The sequence below is a fragment of the Chrysochloris asiatica genome, unplaced genomic scaffold (assembly GCF_000296735.1).
Source record: "Chrysochloris asiatica unplaced genomic scaffold, ChrAsi1.0 scaffold00045, whole genome shotgun sequence".
NCBI classification, from domain to species: Eukaryota; Metazoa; Chordata; class Mammalia; order Afrosoricida; family Chrysochloridae; genus Chrysochloris; species Chrysochloris asiatica.
Window position 1 is genome coordinate 15,728,078 of NW_006408563.1, and position 24,338 is coordinate 15,752,415.

The window sequence follows — 24,338 nt, forward strand, 5'->3', positions numbered from 1 at the left end:
GGTCTGTTCCACAGTCTATCCCTGGCCTTGTTTCGGCAAATGATATAGAGCTTTCGATCGTCTCTCCCACAGATGTAGTCAATTTGATTTCTGTGTATTTCATCTGGTTAAAGTACATGCGTATGGTCATCTCTTCTGCTGCTTAAACAAGGTGTGGCACTATAGGATAAACACTGGACTACTAACCACAAGGTTGGTAGTTCAAACCTACCGTCCGCTCCTCAAAAACCTCATACAGGGTCAGATTCGACAGCACTTAACAACAAACAACAAACAAGTCCTTGCAAAATTCTGTCATGTAATATCTAGCATCGTTTCTATAACCAAGGCCATAGTTTTTCAACTTCTGATCCTTCCTCTTTGTTTCCAACCGTTGTATTCCAATCTCCAGTAATTATCAATACATCTTGATTGCATGTTTGATCAATTTCAGACTGAGGAAGTTGGTAGAATTCTTCAATTTCATCATCACTGGCTTTAGTGGTTGGTGTATAAGTTTGAAGAAGAGTGGCATTAACTGGCCTTCCTTATTGTTTTTGTTAAGTGCCGTTGAATTGGTTCGGACTCATAGTACCCTGCATAGGGTTTCAGAGGAGTAGCTGGTGGTTTTGAACTGCCGATCTTGTGGTTCAAAATCCAGTGCTGATCCTACAGCACCATACCAGGAGAACTTGTCGGATATTATCCTATCACAGACAGCATTGTACTTCAAGTTAGATCCTGAAATGTTCTTTTTGATGATTCATACAACACCATTCATCTTCAATTTGTCACTCCCAGCATAATGAACCATATGATTGTCTGATTCAAATTGACCAATATCAATCCAATTTCATCTCACTAATGCTGAAGAGTTGGTGTTTGTGCGTTCCATTTCATTTTCAATAACTTCCAATTTTCCTAGATTCGTATTTTATACAGTCCAAGTTCCCATTAGTAATGTTTACAACTGTTTCCCCTCATTTTGAATTGTTCCCCCCATCACCAAATGAAGGTCCTGAGGTTTTACTCCATCCACCTCATCATGGTCAACTCTACTTTGAGGCAGAGGCAGCTCTTCCCCAGTCGTATTTTGAGTGCCTTCCAACCTAGGGGCCCATCTTCCAGCACTTTAACAGACAATATTCTGGTGCTCTTCAACATGTTTCAATATTCAAAATTTTGGTGTTGACATTGTACCACTGCTATTCATAAGGTTTTCAGTAGCTAAACATTCAGGAGTGGTCTGTCTCTCCTTTATAGTCAGTCTGTATGAAAGCTCAGCTGAAGCCTGTCTGCCACGGGTGACCCCACTGGTAAGCTTTCAGCATCGCAGCAACAAGCAAACCACCACAGTACAACAGACAGAAGAGTTGTGGCTCATGCAAGCATCGGCCAAGAAATCAAATGACGTATTGCATTATGCAAAATCTCTTCAAAGTGTTCAAGAACAAAGATACCAATTTGAGGATTAAGGTATGCCTAACCCAAGTCATGTTATTTCAAAAATACCTCATTTGTATGTGAAAGTTAAGACAATGAATAAGGAAGACCACAGAAGAACTGATGTGTTTGAATCATAGTGTTGGAGAAGGATATTGAAAGTACCATGGACTGTCAGAAGAACAAACTTTGTTGGAAAAAGTACAGTCAGAATGCTTTTTTAGAAGTCAGGATGGCAAGACTTCCTCTCTGACACTTTTGACATCTTATCAGGTGGGACCAGTCTCTGGAGAAGGACATCATACTTGGTAAAGTGGAGGCTCAGCAAAAAAGAGGAAGATCCCCAACAAAATGGATTACAGTAGTAATCATGTATGACAACTGTGAGGATTGCACAGGATGGGACTGTATTTCCTTTTGTTATGTAAAGGGTCTGTCTGGGTTGGAATTGATTTGACGGTACCTTACAACATAATTATTTAATGTATAAAATACATTGTCTGACTTCCATTATTCTGGTTCTAGTTTACGCTTCCAGTACTTTTATTCTGTGATATGTGAGATCTGGTTTAAAAGGGTAATCTAGACTATTAAGAGGCCTGACTCCTGTAAATTTCAATCAGGAATCTGAAATTAACTGACAAGAGAGCAGTTGTATAAGGTGCTTAGATTTGGTATTGGGAGTGGCCTTTAGGGAGTTGGTACAACTTGTCCTGACTTGTCAGTTTATTCTGGATCCCTGAGATTTATTTTACAATAAATTCCCTTTTTGAGTTGAGTTTCTGATTCTTGCAATAAAGAGAGCTTTGGCAAAAGTCTAACCACTGAGGAGTCATTAAAAGATACTATGTTGAGAAGTCTGAAAGATGACTGAGACTAAAAACATTTAAGGGATGAAAGGAGAAATATATTACATGGGATCGAAACTGAGAAGCCAGATGAGGAGAGAAAATCCAGCGGAAAATTATGTTAAAGAGAAAGGAAGAGAATTTTTAGGAGGGAGAAGTAAATGTAGCAGAAAGATCAAGTAAGAATGAAAAGTGTCAATTGGATTTAGGTAGTTAGATCTTTTCCTATCCTTGCAAGAAACGTTTCATTGGTGTGTGTGGAGAAGGATAACAAAATCATAGTGTGTTTAAGTGTGAGTGTGGTACTATAGGATAAGCAATGGACTGCTGACCACAAACTATATAGTTCAAACCCACCAGGCGCTCATTGAAAACCTTGTACATACATGGTCTCTTTGAGTCCGGACTGACTCAACAACACTTCACAAGAGTCAGTGTGGTTGTTGTTGTTGTTAGGTGCCATAGAGTTGGTACTGACTCATAGCAATCCTATGCACAACAGAATGAAACACTGTCCGGTCCTGGGACCTCACAATTGTTGCCATGCCTGAGCCCATTGATGCTGCCACTTTGCCAATCCATCTCGCTGGGGGTCTTCCTCTTTATCTCTGGCCCTCCACCCTACCAAACATGATATCCTTTTCTAGCAAGTGGTAGGTCCCTCTTGACAATATGTCCGAAGTATGAGAGATGAAGTTTGGCCATCTTGGCCTCCAAAGAGCACTCTGGCTGCACTTATTCCAAAATGGTTCTTTTGGCAGCCCATGACACTTACAATATTCTCTTCCAACACCGTAACTCAAAAGCATCAATTCTTCTACGGTTTTCCTTATTCAGTCACTGCCCAGCTTTCGCATGCATATGACGTTATTGAAAGTACCATGGTCAGGCGCATCTTAGTCCTCAAGCTGAGGGTCAGTGGATATATATAGAGATCACACCTTTAGGAACATTAGTCAACAAGACACAGCAAGAGCTACAGGTGATACAGATTTTTCTTTTTTTCAATGACTGAGAAGAAATGAACCTAAGTGGGTAAAGAGAGAAAAAGCCTTTTGTTCCTCCTCAAGCTAACTGGTCTAGAGCTGTGAAAGTGCTGATACCTCTGCAAGAGGCGAACTTGCCCCAGGTCTGAGGCTTTTCGGAATTGCACGGGAAAGGTTTGTACAACGGCTGCAAGGCGAGGTGTTTGCGATGTGACAACTGATAGTCCCCCGACTCTGACGTCCCTCCTCCTGTTCGGCTGACGATCATTAACTGCCTCTAGGTTATAGGATGAGTTTCTCGCCTCCCCGGGCGAACCCACCCGACCTGCCCCTCGAGCGCCCACTTGGCCCGGCCCGCCCCTCTCCTTGCCCCAGGCGCTCCCGCGCTCCGCCCACTCCCCCTCTTTCTTTTCCCTCCGCTTTCCTCCGTTTCCCTTTCCTCACCCCCAACCATTTTTCCTTTCATCCTCCAGCCCAGCCCACTCTGTTTTCTTCTCTCCAGCCCTCTCCCCTTTCAGATTCACGCTCCCGCAGTAAACACTACTTCCTCCCCTCCATTCCAAGAGACTGAGGTGGGAGGCTGTGTGGGCCGGCGGTGTGGGCCGCGCAGGCGCACTGCGCGGCAGGCGCGCGACCTAGCTGAGTGTCCGCGCAGGCGTGTGCTGCTCGGGCTCCGCTCGGGTGCCGGCATTCAGTGCTTCTCTGAATTAGTCTGGGCTCTGGGGCCCCGCGGCGGCGGCACCATGTTTCTTCACTCAGTCAACCTCTGGAACCTGGCGTTTTATGTTTTCATGGTCTTCATGGCGACCCTGGGGCTGTGGGATGTTTTCTTCGGCTTTGAAGAGAACAAGTGTAGTATGAGCTACATGTTCGAATACCCGGAGTATCAGGTAAGATTCCGCCCTTTCCTCCTCACCTGGGCGCTCGAGACTCCTGCCTGGTCCTAATGTGGATTCCGCTCCTTTGGCACCCCGCGCCTCTCCGGCCACTTTATCCTGACCCCGCCTGTTTTCTCCGCTCGGGAAGACTCTGCAGACCCCCAGCGCCCCCTCACCTGCCCTTTGTGTCCTCTGTTCATGATCTGGCGTTTGATAGGTGGTTCGCGGAGCATCCCCCCTACCCGTCCTCATAGTTACTCTGTCTCTTCGTCCCGCACCGGCCTCAAAGCCGAGTGATCACAGGCTCTCCGGACTGGCAGGGCCCGGAGAGGTAACCTTAACATTCTATCTCTCCCCAAACTCACCCTCCCGGCTTCCTGCCTTACAGGTGCCCTGGACCCTTTTCCTGGGTGCCCAGGTCCTAGCCCTCCCGCCTAGTGATTCGCACATCAGCTTTCGCTCTTCTAGAAAGCGATCGAGCGCCTGCAGACTCTGTGTTGGCTGTGATACTTCCCACGGCTGGCGGAGAGGCTCTAGGTTTTCTTTCTGGCTAAGGTTCACCTGATGAGTAATTAAATAGGAAACTCTTCAGACTCCTTTCTGGAAGGATTTTGTGGATCCTTGTGTTGTGTAGGATCTCAGTCTGTGCGTGCGTGTTATGCCTGTCGCGTGTTGCATACAAAATCAGTTTCATGGTGTTATTTTTGGTTTCTCACTGTGTTTACAGTTGAACAGAAACCTGGTCCTTCCTGTCCTTTCCCTCCCGCGCTGTCTCTCCCCTCCTGCTTCCCCTCCCGTATCTTTCTATTTTCAATTAAATGGTTTCATCATTTCATTCATAACCAGCCGTCAAAAGAGGTGGTGACAAACTACACAACTGTCCAAATAAATTGCTTCAGAATGATTATTTTAAAATGTGTCTCTTAATTACGAAATGGGTCTTACAATGAGAACTCCCTATCATAAAAATTATATATATATGACCTATTTATAAAATGCACTCTTAATATGCTTTTTAAATCTTAGCAGATTTCTTTCCCCTTATTTTTGCTTGTGGGGTGAAGAATGCGAGTCGAGTTGTTTTCTGTGTGCAAGTCATTGGGGTCTTAAAACTACATAAGATTTAAAATATACAATGAAAAACATCCTTTTCTGTGGGTATAATTCCAGTAGATTTAAATTCCATTTGTTGTGTCATTCTTACCTTAGTTTGGCATCATTGGTTATAAGACAGTGGAAACATTTTATATCAGATGAGACTGAAGAATTGATTATAATGTATTATTATTGCCTTTTAATTTCTCAGCAAATACACTGGGATGTGCTGGTTTATGTTTTTCAGTAAAATGCTTGGATTTTCGTTGTTTTTTTTTTGTAAACTTAAAGTATTCCCCTTTTAGGCCATCTTTTGTTTTTTATGGTTTAGTAATTTGGAAACTCCCAGTGTAGTAGGTCATTTTAGTTTTGTACTATATTGAAGAGTTTGGGTAAAATTAGTATGGTATTAGACAGTACTAGTTGGTTTATTTTTAGATTGCCCACAATTACTAAAGCTATTTTAATGGTTATAGTAGTAAAAATTACTTTCCTGAATATAGGGAACAAGTCATATGGACTTACAGATGATTTCCTACCTCATAAAACTGACCTGAAAAACAAAAGGTTGGCGGTTCAAACTCACCGGCTACTCCTCGGAAACCCTATCCAGGGTCGCTATCGGTCGGAACCAACTCGATGGCACTTAAAACAACAACAAATACAGAATAGCCATTTGTTCTGTATTTACTCAGTTACTGAAATTGATCACCTGGAGTTTTATATTGCTTTTAATAATTGTTAGTTCAGTAATAGTTAATGGAAGGTTTTTGTTGTTGTAAAAAATATAGATAACACAGCATTTGCTCATTTTTTCACTTGTACTATAATTATATCAGTCATGCTGTACAATCATTACTTTTGTCATATATTCCATCCCTGTAAACAGAAACCCAAAACTAGCTAACCCACCATTTCCCTTAGATTTTATTATAATACAAATAATTGTAACATTAATTCACTGTAATATTTATATTTCAGTGTTATTCCTTTTATTTTGCATGCCAGGTTGTATTATTTTAGAAATAAAATTAAAGCCTGTTTTAGGAAATGAATCATTTGAGTATAAGTGAGTTTCTGAATAACTGAAGACATTTTTTTACGAACCAAATGATTTACATGATTAAAATGCTCTAAAAATATTTTATATGTTGCTTGCACTTACTTATATTTATGGTCAGCTTTCTAATTATTAACAGATTGATAACCAGCATGTGGTTATGACCTTAGTGTTCTCCTTTTTCTCTAGGAGGATAGCAGCATAGGAAATGAAAGGTAGTTGATACTCATTAAATTTTATTCTCATCTATTAAAGGTGGTGCAAGAATTTGAAACTTCTTGCAAAAATGAAGTTTTGAAATTTAAATTATTTTTCTCTATTTATTGTCTAGCTCTGGTTTTACTAGATTGACTTATTCAGAGATAACAGAACATTTCAGGAACATATCTCAAACCTGCTAGGCAAGAATGCACATTATTTTTTAATGATTTTTGCCTTAATGATAACAAGGCAAAGCTTTTATATGGCAACAATTTTAGGCAAGCTGTAGAACTCAAGAAGAAATGTATGAGTTGTTTTTCTCCCATATAGTAATTTTATTTGGCTATCCATTGATATGTGATTAACAGATTCTTCTGAAAGTAAATTCTGATACTAAAAATGTGAATCATATATTTTGTTACTAAATGTGATGTTAATTTAGGAAGTCCTTTATTGAATGGCTATTCTATGCAAGGGTAGTCTAGATACTCAGTATGGGCGAGAGGGAAGTAGAGATAAATCAGACCTCAGGGACTTTAGTTTCTGTCATCAGAGTATAATGAGGGATACAGGAATATAATGGATAGTTAAAATACAATATGGTAGTGTGATAATGCCAGTGTAATAAAATATGTACAAACCTCAGTACAAAAGAGAAAGCATACTAGTTTGTCTTGGGTATTCAAGGGCTATAGAGAAGGTGTAGTGCATTGGGCCCTAGAAGGGTTTATAGTTCATCAAGTGTAGAAACAGGAGAATTTGAGGTATAAAGAACAGCATGTGGAGGTGAGAAGGCACCAGGCAGGACACACTGCATGAGCAGTACGTATAGTATGTTACTATTATGTAAAAGGGAGAAAATTATCTGTAAACATTTGTATGTCTGTAAAATATTTCTTTAAACAAAAACACTAATGATACTGGTTTACCTTCTGAGGAAGGGGAACTGGATGGCTGAAGGAAATGTCCTGTTCAGCGAGTATACCCTTTAAATCTTTAACTTTTGAAATGTTTGGATTTTAAAATGTATGTATGAAATTATAAAGAAGTAGGAGCCCAGGTGGCACTGTAGAATAAGCATTGGGCAGCTAACTATAAGTTCAGCAATTCAAACCCACCAGCTGCTTTGTGCAGGAAAGATGAGACTTTCTACTCCCGAAAGATTTACAGCCTTGAAAACCCTATACAGGGTCACTATGAGTCAGAAATAAGTTGATGACAGTAAAAAGGCAATTAATTAGAGCTAGGTTTAAAATATGTATCTCGTGGTGGTTATGTGCTGTGGAGTTGGTTCCGACTCATAGGGACCCTGTACAGGCTGTAAATCTTTACGGGAGCAGATAGCCTCATCTTTCTCCTGCGGAACAGCTGGTAGTTTCGAACTGCTGACCTTGAGGAGCTCCCTAAAATGTCTGTTTTGTTATTGTTGTGAAGTGCTGTCGAGTCAATTCCAACCCATAATAGCCCTGTATAGGGTTTCTAAGGGTTCTAAACTGGTGAGCTTGAACCGCCTACCTTACCTTGCAGTTCAAACGGCTTTGCAGTCTCTGGCACATTAACACCTCAGGGCAGGCCTTTAAAAATTTCTAGTTAATGTGGAAACACACAAAGTGTATCTTAGAGTAGTTTTTTGATAGCAATAGGGGACTATGCTAAAAAAGGGACTATGGTTTGTAACAGGGAGACAGAGAAAGAGTATAGTCTAAAAGAGTCAGTTAGTTAATTCTGTCTTTTCTCAAACTGAAGAGGATCGATATTAAAGTTCAAGGGAGATGGACAGCAGGGTCAGAGGTGTGGAGACAATATGTGTAAAAAAAAGTTGTGGAGAAAATATTTATGTGTAATTCGTTTTAGTTTTTAGTTTTAAGTGCTTTTTAGGTAGAAATACTAATGTAAAATAATCCCTGGGTGACACAAATGTTTTGTAGTGCTGTATTGATAAGTATTGTATTGCTAACTGAAAGGTTGTTTGTTGATTCAAACCCACCCACCACTCTGGAAACCCTATACAAGGTGGCTAAGAGTCAGAAGCAACTTGATAGCACTTAGCAGCAACAATAGCAACTAACCTAGAACTTAAAAGTTTTAAGTCCCACCCCCCACCCCCACCCCCAAACTCCATAACAGATAGGTCTAGAATTAAGCTTCCATAAAGATTACCAGTTGCTGTCAGGTCTGTTCTGACTCATGTAATCGAAATGGAAGTAGATTTCAGGCCTTTCTTGTGTAGAACTGCTCAGTGGGTTCAGACCACCGACTTTTAGGTTACTAGTAGAGTGCAGCCATTTGGGCCACCTTGGGACCTTCGTAAAGATTACAGCCAAGAAAATATTAGACTAGTTCTACTCTGTGAGTTCCTGGTGTGGTGCTATATAGCATAAGTACTAGACTGCTAGTTGCAAGGTTGTTGGTTCAAGCTCACCAGTCACTCCTCAGAAACACTGACAGGGTCACTATGAGTCGGAATCAAATCAGCAAGCAGCACTTAAAATCAACAACAGTTCTGTTCTGTAGCACGTGGGCTCACTATGGCACAGAACCAACTTGATGCCATTGCCTATTTTGGGCTATCAAATAATCAGTCAAATTTTGTACTTGAGTCCTATTGTTTTCTTTTTAACTTTTTGATCATCCTCTTCTGTTTTCTTTCTAGTATTCTTTTTATACGCCCACACCACAGTTTGGTCAATTATCTTTCCCACCGCACACCCCTAGCTTGAACTCTAGAAGTGCGCTTTTGCCATGTGCCTACAACTCCACCATCCTTGCCTCCCCTTTTTTTGTTCTACATCTCTTTTCCATGTATATACATTTTTTTTCCTATGCCATATTATATGCATTCATATATTTTAAAAAATTTTAATTTTCTGTTTCAACCAGATTGCTTTTATAATAACATCATATTCTTTTTCTTTTTTTTTTATGTCTTCAAAAACCAAAGCCCACTGCCATTGAGTAGATTCCAACTCATAGCAACCCTGCAGGACACAGTAGAACTCTGCTCCATAGGGTTTCCAAGGTTCTAATCTTTATAGAGGAGTCCTGGTGTGGCACTGTGGGCTAATGTGTCATATTGCAAAGTCGTTTGAACTGCAAGGTCTGTGGTTCAAGCTCATCAGGTGCTCCTTGGAAACCCTACAAAGGGTCTCTATGGGTCGTAATCGACTCGATGGCACTTAACAACAGTCTTTATGGAAGCTAACTACCACAGCTCTCTCCCCTGCAGTGACTGGTGGGTTCTAACCACCAACCTGTTAGATAGCAGCTGAGTGCTTAACCACTGTGCCACCAGTGCTCCTCAGTGTCTTTAAAAAGAACGAAATGTTTCTTTTTAGCTATGTTTGATAGCTTTCCTTTTCTGAGTTAATTTTTAACTAGTTCTTTAGCTACTGTACTGAAAGGACTGGTGATCTAACATGGATGTACTTTCATATCAGATGGTAGGCTAAATCGAAAGAAATCAAGAAACTTTGGTTATATCACTTTTTCCTTTTCTTTAATTTATATATAAGAAATGAAATATTGTATCACTGTCATTTTTCAGTCATGCTGTACATAATCAATATTGAGACTAATTTGAGTTGAAGTACATATAGATGATATAGCAAATAGTGGAGTGAGTGAGTATTTGAAGAGATAACAGAAGTTGCTGATCTCTTAAACCATAAGTCCATAGTCTCTAAAAATGTTTTCTATGATACTATTGGACAGATTGTTTATGGTACTATATCCTTGGAGGGATATTAGAGAATGTGCATGAATAATCAGAATTCTGTTTTTTGGAACAGTTGAGTTTTTCAATAACCATTAAAAACATTTGCAATTTTTGAAATTTATTCAGTAATTAAATTTTTAAAATTTTACATGTATATGTACAGCATGGCTAGGTTATTAACTCTATTGTAATCCTTGAATTAAATCTGTTCACCATAATTGGTTTCACATTTAATGATTTTTATCCCTCAAAAAAATAGCAGGACACTTTATACTGTGTCACTGCTTTTATAAACAACTACTTTGGGAAAGAAGGCCTGGTGTGGTGCTGTGGGTTAATGTGCTGAATTGCAAAGTCAATTTGAACTACAGGATTTAGGTTCAGGTTCACTAGCTGCACCTAAGAAGTTCTATACAAGGTCGCTATGGGTCAGAACCGACTCAAAGACATTTGACAACAACAAACTTAGGGTGAATGATATAATATTTAATTTATAATATGTTGAAATTATTGTTTTGTGCGTTAAGTTCAATTTTATCATCAGTACTATCTTTATTGTGTATCACTTCAAATTTGTATATATAAGAATTGAATAAAATGAAGCTGTATTGTGTACATAAAACCAATTAAAGTGAAACTTTTCTACTGTAGAAAATAGAACTTCCAAAGAAACTGGCAAAACGCTACCCGGCATATGAGTTGTACCTTTATGGAGAAGGATCCTATGCTGAAGAACATAAAATTCTGCCTTTGACAGGGATTCCAGTTCTCTTTCTTCCTGGTAATGCTGGAAGTTATAAACAAGGTAAATATTGGAAGTAAAATATGAAAGCTATTGCATTCTATTCACTAATTTGTTAAATGCGTTCATACTCTGTTAGGTACTATATTGGGCATCCTGAAGGATACAAATATATGATTTTTTTCTGAGAGAAAATAAGATGTAGTGGGGTGAGATAAATGGATCATACAGGAATTCAAGAATCAGCAGAAGAGAGAGTTTTTGTTGAAAACAATGGGGCGGGGGAGGGGTATAGAAAAGCGAATCTGAAGTACTGATTATAGAAGAAGTCGAAGATTATTAGCACACTGGGAACCTCCCATATGTTCCTTTATGGTTACAACTCCCTCCCTTCTTCCTAGAGGTAAGCATAGTTCTAACTTTGTCTTTCTGTATTGTTTAACACCAAACTATGCATCCCCACTATAATCTAGTTATTTTGTGCTGTTTTAAATCTTTGTTATATAAATATAATCATTTTTCAGTTTATATTCTTTTGTGTTCGGCTTCTTTTACTCAGTGATGTTTTTTAAAATTCATCCAAGTTTGTGTGAACTATGTTTAGTTCACTTTCATCATTCTGTGTCATTCCATTGTATGAATATAGCATAGTTAATCCACTTTATTGTCCTTGGACATTTGGATTGATTACATTTTTTGCCAGTTATGAATACTAAACATTCTTTTGCCTGTGTACTAATACACATAAGTCTACATTTGTGTAAGATGCATACCTGGGACTGGTATTCCACGTTGTAGTTTATGTGTATCTGGTTGTTCTAGTTTGTACTCCCAGAGTAATACATTATATTTCCCTTTGTTCAAATTTCTTGTCAATGTAGTAATTACCAGTTTAAAAATCTTCACTGTTCTAGTAGGTTGTGATTTACTTTTAAAAGATGATCACTCCGGTTATATTATATAGAGAACATACTTGTATGGGGTTAAAAGTGGAAACAGGAATGATAATCAACATCATTTGTTGTTGTTGTTATGTGCTATGAGTAGGTTCCGACTCATAGTGACCCTATACAGGGTTTCTGAGGCTGTATATCTTTACGGTAGCAGAAAGCCTCATCTTTGTCCAGCAGAACAGCTGATAGTTTCATACTGTAGCCCGATTTGTAACCACTATGCTACCAGAGTTCCTTAATCAACATCATTGGTCATTAGGAAAATGCAAATTAATACCACAGTGTAATACCACTTCATGGCAACTGGAGTTATTGTAATAAAAAAATAAGATAATAACAAGTGTTGGTGATGATGTAGAAAAATTGGAACCCTTACACAATGCTTTGTAACATAATTTGGTGGTTCCTCAGAATGTTAAGCACAGAGTTACCATATGACATAGTAATTCCATTTGTAGGTGATTTTATGCATCCACAGTTCGAGCCAGCCATCTATGGGAGAAAGATGAGACTTTATGCTCTCACGAATATTTAAGGCCTTGGAAACCTTATATAGGGTCAGTATGAGTTGGAACCGACTCAACAGAACTTAAGAACAACAACTACATTTAAAAATATGTATACTAATGTTCATGGCAATACTGTGCAGCCAAAACTGTAACATGGATGAAGCTTAAAAACATTTTGCTAAGTGATAGGATCGGTAACACATACCACATATATTACTCCATGTATGTGAACTGTCCAGAATAGGCAAATCCAGGAAGACAGCAAGTAGATGAGTGGTTGCCAGAACCTAGGGAGAAGGGAGAATTGGGAATGATTGTTAATGAGTCCAGAGTTTCTTTTTGGAGTGATAAATGTTTTAAAATCGGTTGTGGTGTTAGTTGCATAACTCTGTGAACATAATGAAAGCCATTGGATTTTTGCAGTTTGCTGAGTGATTTGTAAAATATATGAATTATATAGTTTGTGGGTGGTGTTGTTAAGTGCTGTCAAGTCAATTCCAAGCCATAGCAACCCTGTAATAGGGTTTCTGAGGAGCTTGAACCACTGACTTTGCAGTGACTTTGCAGTCCAGTGCATTAATCCACAGTACCATACCAGGACTCCAGTATGTGGGTTAATCTATGTTGAAAGAAGTGAAATGACAAAATAGAGGTATTTGTTTGCTTAAACAGACATTGTAGTTTTTATGCCTTTCACTATAATTCACAGTAAAATCTATTTAAAGGGTTTACAACAATAACAAAAAGGAATGGAAATAAGGAAACTGAACCCCCAAACTACACCTATTGTCATTGAGTCCTTTCTGTTTCGTTGCGACCCTCCAGAAGGCAGAGTAGAACTGCTCCTTTAGGTTTCAGACACAGAAGCAGACAGCCTCATCTGTCTCCCATAGAGTGGCTGGTAGGTTGGAAACATGGACCTTGCGGTTAGCAGCCCACTGCTTAGCCCATAGTGCCACTAGGGCCCTAGAGGACACCAGTTAGGAGTTTTTTAGGCAGGAAATTATGATGTTTTGATTAGATAGGGTGTGGTGAAAATGGTGAGAAATCTTCATTGCTGATATGTTTGGAAGGTAGAGGAAGGCAGGATTAATGTCATATTTGAAATAAAGAGATGTAAATATAAATAAAGAGATAAAAATTAAGCATAACAATCTAAACCAATTGATGAGTAAATATTTCTTTGGGAACCTTCTCATTCTTATACTCAATTAAGTGAGAAATTTTCTATTTTTCATTCTTTAAAGGATTCTCTTTATATTTATTATTACTTGTTTCTGAAGAGGAATCAGGTTAAAAATGAGTAACTTTATCACTTTTCATTTAATTTTATTTTTAAAATATTTAGGCCACTCTTAACTCTGCACAAGACATATAACTTCTAGGTTAGTTTGTTCTTCTTGGTACCATTAAAAGATGTCACCTTTAAATAATATTATTTATACCCAGGGTGAGAGAGAACGTTATTTATTGGAAACCTTTAAGTAAGAATAGATAAAACTATAAAATTTCTTGCTTAATTTGCATTTCACCCATTTCCTCTGCAGTTCGTTCTGTTGGCTCTATAGCACTTAGAAAAGCAGAAGACATTGACTTCAAGTACCACTTTGACTTCTTTAGTGTGAACTTCAATGAAGAACTGGTGGCGCTATATGGTGGAAGTCTTCAAAAGCAGACCAAGTTTGTACATGAATGCATTAAAACGATTCTGAAACTCTACAAGGTAAAAGATAAAAATGTAAATCAGTATACTTAAATCTTTGTTTATTTAAATGGAAATTGAAGCAAAGATAACTTAATTTTTTTGTGTATGAGAGTTTGTTGTTTTGAAATCAGTGTTGATGTTTAAAATTTAAATTGAATTTAAAGAAACCTTTCTTATGGTGAATTTAGGAAAAGGACTGGGGGAAAAAAGTATACTTCTAGCCAAAATGGTGGCTTAGCCAAATACACCACACTATCCTTTTACATTAATGACTTGAGTAGCTAAGTGAAACAGATACAGATGACAATCCCTGAGCCCTTAGCTTCAAATGGAAGGATAAATGACTGAAAACAGAGAACAAAAGAGGAGCCTTGCTAGCTTGCATGGTTGATAAAAAGATAATATCATGTAACCTAAAGAGATATGACAAGATAATGCCAGCAAGTGACCAAAATAAGTAACCAAAAACAACCTTAGGGAGAAATGGTAATGGAACTACCTAATAAATTCAAAAGAATATATAGCACCCTCAAAGAGATCAAGGAAAACACAGACAAAACTCTAGAAAAAAAAAAATACAAGACAAAATAACAATTTGAAACCGTACAAAAACGTCAGCTAGGAATCTAGGAGATCAACTAGAATTTCAGAAATAGATAATGCATTGCAAGGACAAAAGAGTAGAATTGGATCAATGGAAGTGAGAATCAGGGAAATAGAGGACAAATCCCTTGATACCTATTTGTTAGAAGAAGAATCAACAAAAAAGGAATGAAGAGAAAGCCTAAGAGTTATGTGGGGTACCATCAAGAGGAATAAAATATGAGAATTTCAGAATAGGAAGGAAAGAATCTGTAAAACCTAAACCAACAGATTCTAAAGGGAATACTTCAGACAGAGAATTAACAATGTCAGACAAAAACCTTAGTTAAAACATGTAATAACATCACTGGGAAACCAACCCAGATAAAAGAATTCTCAAAAATACATTAAAGCTACAAGATCGATCGAACATAGAAAAATAGAGACATCAGTATGTAAATTGCTACAATTTCTGAACAAAAAGAGGGAATAATGTAGTTATTGTTGTTGTTGTTATGTGCCATAGAGTCGGTTCTGACTCATAGCAACCCTGTACAGGGTTTCCGAGGCTGTAACTCTTTACAGAGCAGAAAGCCTCATCTTTCTCCCACAGAACAGCTGGTAGTTTCAAACTGCTGACCTTGAGGTTCGCAGCCTGATTCGTAACCACTACGCTACCAGAAACCCTTAGTATAGAACATGAGGACTAATTAAACATAAAATCAGCAGCAGTAAAATCCATAAGCAAGAACTCATGACAGAGAAGTATTTGGAACAAAGAAGTCATCACCAAAACAAAGCACAACAAGATAAAGCAGTAAATTTATATCTACCAGTAATTATACTGAATGTACATGTACATTACATTAAATGCATGAGCGAGGAAACAGCTGCAGAATGGATTTTAAAAAAACACATGATCCATTTATATATTGTCTACAAGAAACTCACCTTAGACACAAAGATTAAAATAAACAAAAAATCAAAGGATGTAAAACAATGTATCAAGGAAACAATAGCAACAAAAAGAGTAAGAGTGGCAATATTAGTATCTGATGAGATTTTAAGGCAAAAAAATCATAAGAGACAAAAAAGCATATTCTATAATATTGAAGAGTCAATCCAACAAGAAAACATAACCATAGTATCTGTGTGCTCAATGAATGCTCAAAAATACATAAAACTAGCTTTAGCATAATTGAAAAGAGAAGTAGACAGCTCCACAATAATAATAGGAGACTTGAACACATCACTTTTGATGGACAGAACAACTAACTCAGCAAAATAGAAAAGACCTAAACAATATAGTCAACCAGTTTGATTTCACAGACAAAAACACAACACTCTACCCAACAACAACACAGTGCACAGTCTTTTCCAGTGTACATGGATCCTTCTCCAGAATAAACCATAGATAGGGAGCCCTAGTGTGGCGCTGTGGGTTAATGTGCCAAACTGCAAGGTTGGCAGTTCAAGCTCACCAGCTGCTCCTTGGAAACTCTATATACAGGGTCGCTATGGGTCGGAACCGGTTCGACAGCACTTAAAAACAATAACAACATGTATCTACAAAGCAAGTAAAGATAAAATATAAAACTTCAAATTACTACACAGTGTCTTTTTGGATGATGATGAGATCATAAAAAACAACAAGAAAAAACTAGGAACAAAAATTAAATACTTGGAAACTGAATAGCATCCTACTTAAAAATCACTTGGTAATAGAAGAAACAAAAAATGAAATAAATTCCTAGAATCAGATGAGAATGAAAGCACAACTTACCAAAAGTTTGGCATAAAGCAAAAGAGGTGCTAAGGAATCAACTTATAGCAGTAAACGCACACATCAAAAAGGAAGAAAGAGCCAAAATCAAAACCTTAGCCTTACAACTCCCAACAATTAGAAAGAGTAGCAAAAACCTTCTAGCATCACCAGAATACATAGATTAGTACAGAAAAAATGAAATAGAATAAAAAGAATAAGACTAGAAAGTTGGTTCATTAAAAGGATTAATAAAATTTACAAATCATTTGTCAAATTAGATGAAAAGAGGGTGAAGATGCTAATAACAAAAAATGAAATGGGTGATAATACAACTATGCAATTGAAATATTAATAGTACTATGAAGAGCTGTACTCCCACAAATTTGAAAATCTAGAATAAATGGGTAAATTTTTAGAAACAAGCAACCTATAAAGTTACTGAGTCCTGGTATGGCGCTGTGGGTTAATGTGCTGGGCTGCAAAGTCAGTTTGAACTACAAGGTTGCCAGGTCAAGCTCACCATTCCTCTGAAACCCTATTATATACCATTGCTATGGGTCGGAACCAATTTGATGGTACTTAACAGCAATAACATTTAAACTAAACAAACTTATAACAAAAGAAATTGAAGAGGTAATTAAAAATTGCCAATAAATAAAGCCCACTTAATAATAGCAATAACATTTAAACTAACACAGACTGGGTAGAAAATTTAAACAAACTCATCATAAAAGAAGAAATTGAAGAGGTAATTAAAATATTCCCAATAAATAAACACAACAAAAAGTTTTAAAAAGAAAGCTATTGAAACTGATAAATTCACAAAGTATCCCTGGGGTGTAAGATCAACATAACAAAAATCAGTTGGATTGCTCTATACTAACAAAGGAACTCTGAAAAGGAAATTAGGAAAACAAAACCAAAAGTTGAAAAATGAAAAGTTATTAGTTCCATCAAGTCATAGTGACTCATAGTGACCCTGTATAGGGTTTCCAAGGAGCAGCTGGTGGATTTGAATTATTGACCATTGAAGTTGAAATCGACCTTGCAGTCCAGTGCTTATCATGCAGTGCCACACCAGGATGAGATAATTTAGGAATAATATAACCAGGGATGTAAAAGACTAAGTATAAAACACTAAGAAGGCAAAAGAGACCTACATAATTGGAAGAACAAAGCATGCTCCTGGATAGGAAGACTTAACACTGTAAGTTATCTAAACATATAATGATGCACTCCTGATCCAGATTCCATCAACGTTCTTTAAAGAGATGGAAAAACGAAAATCACCGGTTTTATGTGGAAAGGAGAGACACCCCAGAGGAGCAAAGCACTACTGAAGAAAAAGAGCCAAGTAGGAGGTCTCATACTTCCTGGTTCCATAACCTACTGTATAGTTAAAGTAGCCAGAAGAGCCCAGTGCTACACATAGACACCTAGACCAACAGAACAGAACTGAAAACCTGGAAGTAAATTCATCCTTCTCTGGACAACTGATGTTCAACAAAGGGCCAAAATCAATGAAAGGGAAAAGATAGTCTCTTCAACAAAACTGCATGCCCATTTACAGAAAAATGAAGTAAGATTCATACCTCACACCATATAATAATAAAACAGTATAAATCAGTGAAATATAATATGTACAAATAGTAGAGATCATGAAACCAAAGACTGATCCTTAAAGATTTATAAAGTTGACAAAGCCCTAGCTTTAATATTAAAAACCAAGTGGGAAATATAAATGAACCAAATTTTGAATGAAAAAGACGTTACTGTAGAGCATTCAGATATTATGACAATGATAGATGAATATTGCGAACAACTTAGGCCAATAAAGTCAACTCAAATGAAATATACAAATTCCTTGAAGAACACAAAATACAAGATAGAAGAAACAAAATCTGAGTATTCTTAGATCTGTATTTAAAACTCAAGTTTGTAATTAAAAACCTTACCACAAAACAAAACACAAAATTATAAAACAAACCAGGCTTACAGGTCAAAAAGACTCTGGAGGGACCCAAGATTATGTCCCTTCACTACTCTTCAGGTCTGGAATGGAACTCACCCTCGTGCCCCAATTCTCAGCCAAGTAGTAGATAGGTCTATAGAGGGACAACAACACTAGGAAGGTATACTCACCTTGGAGTGATCAGTCATTCAAGATCAAAAGGCACCATGTACCTAAGGTCAAAGTTAAGGAATGGGAAGAAGAGGGTGGAATGGAAATAGGAACTACAGGGAAGAAGTGGCCTAATAGTTGCTGCATGGAGAGGATTGCAATCATTATGATGAAACAAAGTGATTTGTTGAATGTAAACTGATGATCTCCTCTGAAACCACTTAATTCACAATAAAAAGTTAAGAAACCTTAATAACACTTTAAAAAAACTAGAGCTATGTTATTTCAGTGGAGGATCTTATCAAACTTTTGGGGGAGCTGTAATAGAATATACATACACTATAGCAATGTGAAAGTGTATTTCTACACCTTAAGATGAGAGGTTATGTAAATTGTTTTTGTTTTTCTCTAAAATTGGTTGTATGTAGATAGCACTATTTAGCCCTTATGATACTAAGCCTTAATTGTGCCTTTGTGATTTTTTTTAATTGATGATTTTTTTTTTTTAATTAGGGTCAAGAATTTGCTCCAAAAAGTGTGGCAATAATTGGTCATTCTATGGGTGGCCTGGTAGCCAGAGCGTTGCTCACACTGAAAAATTTTAAGCAAGATCTGATTAGTCTTCTTGTTACGCAAGCAACACCTCATGTCGCTCCTGTGATACCGTTAGATCGTTTTATCACAGGTAAATATGATCTCATTGCCTTTCAGAATTAAATAAATCAATCCCTGCAGCTACTCCCTTTAGGAGCATGGTGACTGTAGAATAAGCATGGATTGCTAACCACAGGGTCAACAGTTTGAGCTCACCATCTTCTCCACAGGCGAAAGATGAAGCTTTCTGTGCCTGAAAAGATTTATAGCCTTGGAAACCCTGTACTAGGTTGCCATAAGTTGGAATTGACTCAACAGCACTTCACAACTCCCTTTAGAGTGCTTCAAATTTACCAAGTTCCCTGGTGATGTAATATACCATCTGAAAGGTTGGTGGTTTGAACCAGTCAGCACCTCTGTAGGAGAAAAGACCTGGCAATCTGTTTCCATATAGATTACAGTGTACAAAGCTTTATAGGGTAGTTCTACTCTGTTGTATAGAAACACTGTGAGACAGAGTCAACTTGATACATAACACAGATATACCCATGTGTAATGAAGTAGCTCACAAAAAAGTTTTGTTACTTTCAGTTTAGGCTCAAAATTGAAATTGCTGTTAGTTTTCAGTCCATAGCATCTTATTATAGATGGCAAGTGTTTTATAATCCTGAGCTCATCTAGGGCTTTTTCTTACACCTTAGTGTAATTATTCTTCAGGATGTGTTTGAATTGCCTACGTGTTAACTCTTTCAGTACTATTTAAAATAAACATATTTAAGTAATATAGCAGAAATGTCTGGTTTTAAAATAAATAGGGTTGTTAATGCTTTATATAGAGTCCTGGTGTGGTGCTGTCAGATTAGCACTAGACTACTAACCACAGTGTTGGTTGTTCAAACTCACCAGCCACTCCTTGGAATCAGTCGGAACCAACTCATCGGCAAACAGCAATAACAGCAGTGCTTTATACAGTAATAGAAATGCTGATCCTTTTTTTTTTTCTTAATGTATTTTGAGTATTGTGTTAACAATACACTTTATATTATATTATGTAACAATTCACTTAATTTTCACATAGTCCTGTGAGGTAGGATAAAGAGACAAAACTAAAGTACTTGATTGTAGACCTACTCTTTAAACTTTTGATATCATATTGCCTTATAAATGAGCTATTTTGTTGTTAGGTGCCATTAAATCACTTCTGATTCATAGCAACTCTGAATACAACAGAGCAAAACACTACCTAGATCTGAACCATTTTTACAGTTTTTCTATGTTCAAGTCCATTGCTGCTGCCACTGTGTCAATCCATCTCGTTGAAGGTCTACCTATTTTTCACTGAACCTTTGCTTTACTAAGCATGATATCCTTATCCAAGGACTGATACAAGGGACTCCCTCCTTATAATGTATCCGAAGTACATGAAATGAAGTTTTGGTATCCTTGCTTCTTAGGAGCTTTCTATTTGTACTTCTTCTAATGTAGATTTGTATGCTCTTCTGGCAGTCCATAGTATAGTGAACATTTTTGCCAATACCGTAATTCATAATATCAGATTTTGGGTTTTCTGTATCATTCTCCAGCTTTTCTATGCTTGAGGCAATTGAAAATACCATGGTTTATATCAGGCACACCTTAGTCATCAGTGATACTTTTGGAACTTTTAAAAAGGTCTTTTGTAGCAGATTTTACCTATGCAGTACAATATGTCATTTGATTTTGTGACTGCTGCTTCCATGACAGTTGATTGTGGAACCAAGTGAAATAAAATCTTGGATAATGTCTGTCTCTTATTTCTTTATTATGATGTTGCTCATTGTTCCAGTTGTGAGCATTTTTTTTTTTTAATTTAGAGCTGTAATCCATACTAAAGACTGTTATCTTTGATCTTTATCATTAAGTGCTTCAAGTCCTCTTCACTTTCCTGATGTTGTATTAATATATCCCAGCTTCTCCAGTTAATTGCTCAGCATCTAGGTTGAACAAGTAATGGTGAAGGGATACACCCCTCATGTACACCTTCTCTAATTTGAAAACACACAATATCCCTTTGTTCTGTTTGAAAGACTGCTTCTTGGTCTATATACAGGTTACCAGTTTATTTAATGGACATATCTGGTACACAGTATTGTCGTTTAAATTTTCGTTTCTTGCATTTAAAACTTTGTCTAAGTTGATCTTGTAATGACTAAAAGTTATAGGTTGTTATTAAAGTATCTTAAAAATGTTATGCTAATAATCATAATTGCCCTATACGTTTAGAAAAAAAAAATCAAAGGCTGAAATTCACAGTATATGCACCACAACTGAGAACTTTTCCTGTCTTTGCATTTTGTAAACTTACTTGAGAAATGAACTTTCAAAATAGTCAGGTTGTATTATTTTCAAGGACAGCAATGATCTTTCTATCACTTACAATTTATCTTACTGTGGGTGGCTTGCATGTAGCTTAGGATGCTGAAAGTTGTGCCACAGGTATTTAGAATACCAGAAGATCACTACAGTTAACATTATTTTACCTCTAACAACAACAATTCACTCTAACTATAGACAGGTTTCAGTGGAGTTTTAGAGTAAGACAGAATAGGAAGAAGGGCCTGATGATCAACAACAGAGCATTGTCTGATACAGTACTAGAAAATGAGCTCCTAGATAGGAAAGCCCTCAAAATACAAGATCTTATTTTGGTTATAAAGTTTATTACTTTTCTTTGTGGTTACCCTGTTGTATCTTGATATCGTCCTGACTTCCTCTTCATTTGGAAGTTCTATAATTATACCATTTATTCCTTCATTTTGCTGTATAACTTCCATCATTTACATATTGACACCTTGGGTTCTCTATTTTAAGACTTTTTTTCCCCCTCCAGTATCTGGTTTTCTGTTCTTTTTTTATACTTTCTATTATGAATTGTGTGAAGGTTTACAGAGCAGATCGTAAGTATCATGTACTTTGCTTCATTACAATGATTGCAATTCCATCCATGTTCCAACAGTTAACATTGTTGCCAAATGCCATCGCGTCATAGCAACTCTATATAGAGTTTCCGAGGAGTGGTTGGTGTGTTTAAACCGATAACTTTGTGATTCACTGTCCGATGCTGATCCTACAGCTCCACACCAGGAGTTCGACAGTTAACATTATTTTACCTCTAACAACAACAATTCAATTTAACTATTTCATTCCTCCCTGTATCTCCCACTACCTTCATCTTTCCTCTCAACTTCCTTCTTACTGTATATTACCTGCCCTGTAGTCCATGAATAATTTTCCTTCTCCCTCTTTCCCATAAATAACTATTCTTGATTATTTCTATTCTTAATTTTATAAAACATTGGCCTCATATAATATTTGTCCTTTTGTGATTGACAGATTTCATTCAGCCTTATGTCCTTCAGGTTTATTTATGTTGTGAGGTGTTTTGCAGAGTCATTGTTATTCTTCAGTGTTGCACAATATTGCATGGTGTGTATGTACCAAAGTTTGTTTAACCATTCTTCTGTTGTTGGGTGTTTGTCTATCTTTCAGATGTGTCTCTTGTAGATTCCATAATGAAGGAACCTGTTTTTTTAATCCAGTCTGCTCTCTTGTCTCCTGACTGGGTGCATTTAATCCATTAACATTCAGTATAATTATTGATAGGTATTAACTGATTGCTTATATTTTGCTCTGTGTGTTTTTTGAGGTGCCTCTGGTTTCTTTGTTGCACGTAATTTTCTGGGCTGAATTCATTTTGTTTGGATTTTGTTTCCATTTTATTCATTTCTGTTGTGTTACTGTTTACTAATAAAACTCTTTTTTTCTTCTTTTTTTATTTTGATATGCAGATGTATTGATTTTCCTTGAGGTTACCGTATAGTGTATTAATTTTTCCATATTTGAAACAGTCTTTGGAGTGACTGTTTTATCTTGAAATTGACTTGAATTCCTAGCCATTTGGAAGTTCTATATCTACACTATTCTTTATTTTTGCTTTGTGATTGATTTAATTATAAATTGAAATCTCTGCTTCTTTGGTTTTTTTTTTTTTTTTTAGTACTTCTTCTATATTTGGAATACTTTCAGGTGATGTTTTCATATAAGGTAATCTCATGTTGTTGTTTGCTGTTGTTGATTCTCAGTCCAAAGAACAACCTTTAGAAGTTTTTGTAAAGTTGGTCTGGTTATTACAAAGTCTTTCTCTTTAGCAGAAAATGCCCTAATTTTATTGTTTTGCTGGGTATATGATTCTTGGTTGGCATTTTTTTTCTTTCAGATTTTTGTGCATGTCATCCCCATTGCCTTCTTGCCTGCATGTTTTTTGCTGAGAAATCAGAAATTAGTGTTATTGGTTCTTCTTTGTAGGTAACTTTTTGTTTTTCCTAGCTACTCGCAGGATTCTTTCCTTGTCTTTGGTTTTGGAAAGTTTGATTATGGTATGTCTTAGTGATTTTCTTTTGAGATCTATCCTATTTGGGGTTTGTTCAGCTTCTTTTGTGCTTATCTTTTAATCTTTCATGATGTTAGGACAGTTTTCTTCCAACAACTCTTCAACAATTTTCTCTATGTTATTGTCTCTCCCTATTCTGGAATTCCAATCACCTGTAAATTGTTCCTCTTCATGGTGTTTCACATAACTCTTAGGTTTTCTTTGGATTTTTTCTTTCTACTTTCAGGTTGTTCTTCTAGCATACTAGTATTGAGAGCTTTATCTTCAAACTCATTAATTTGGACTTCCATTGTTTCTGTTCTGCTCCTTTGCTCTTTCAATGTAAAATCCATGTCTGAAATCTTACTATTAATCTTCTGAATTTCTAATTGCAGATTTTGTATTATTTTAAAGTTTGCATTTATTTTGTCTGTCTGTTCTTTTAGTGTTTTCCTTAATTATCATAAAGTTTTGTGTGTGCGTTCCCCTTGCTTTCTTTGACTTTCTTCCTATTCTTATCAGGCACCTAAATATCATTCTTTTGGATTGTTTTTCAGTTAGTTCCATTACCTTTTTTTCCTCAGAAACATTTCTGAGGCCATTTGTTTGAACCACTATCTCTTGTTTCTTCCTGTGAGCTAAAATTGTCTGTTATCTCCAGGGCATTATGGAGTTGTCTGTCGTATTTGTATTTAATGATTGTGTGTTGATGAGTTTTTAGTCTCTCACCAGCTGTCTCTTATGTGGGTATAG

At 36.9% G+C, this 24,338-nt stretch overlaps 1 protein-coding gene across 1 annotated transcript in view; it reads left to right on the forward strand.

Moving 5' to 3' along the window:
* Window positions 1-3,999: 3,999 nt before the first annotated feature.
* Window positions 4,000-24,338, forward strand: part of PGAP1 (post-GPI attachment to proteins 1) — a 141,317-nt gene continuing 120,978 nt past the window's right edge. Inside the window, exons 1-4 of the mRNA XM_006862046.1 lie at window positions 4,000-4,146; window positions 10,857-11,010; window positions 13,957-14,132; window positions 19,097-19,268. Of these exons, the coding sequence (XP_006862108.1) occupies window positions 4,000-4,146; window positions 10,857-11,010; window positions 13,957-14,132; window positions 19,097-19,268 (649 nt within the window). The remainder of the gene's footprint in view (window positions 4,147-10,856; window positions 11,011-13,956; window positions 14,133-19,096; window positions 19,269-24,338) is intronic.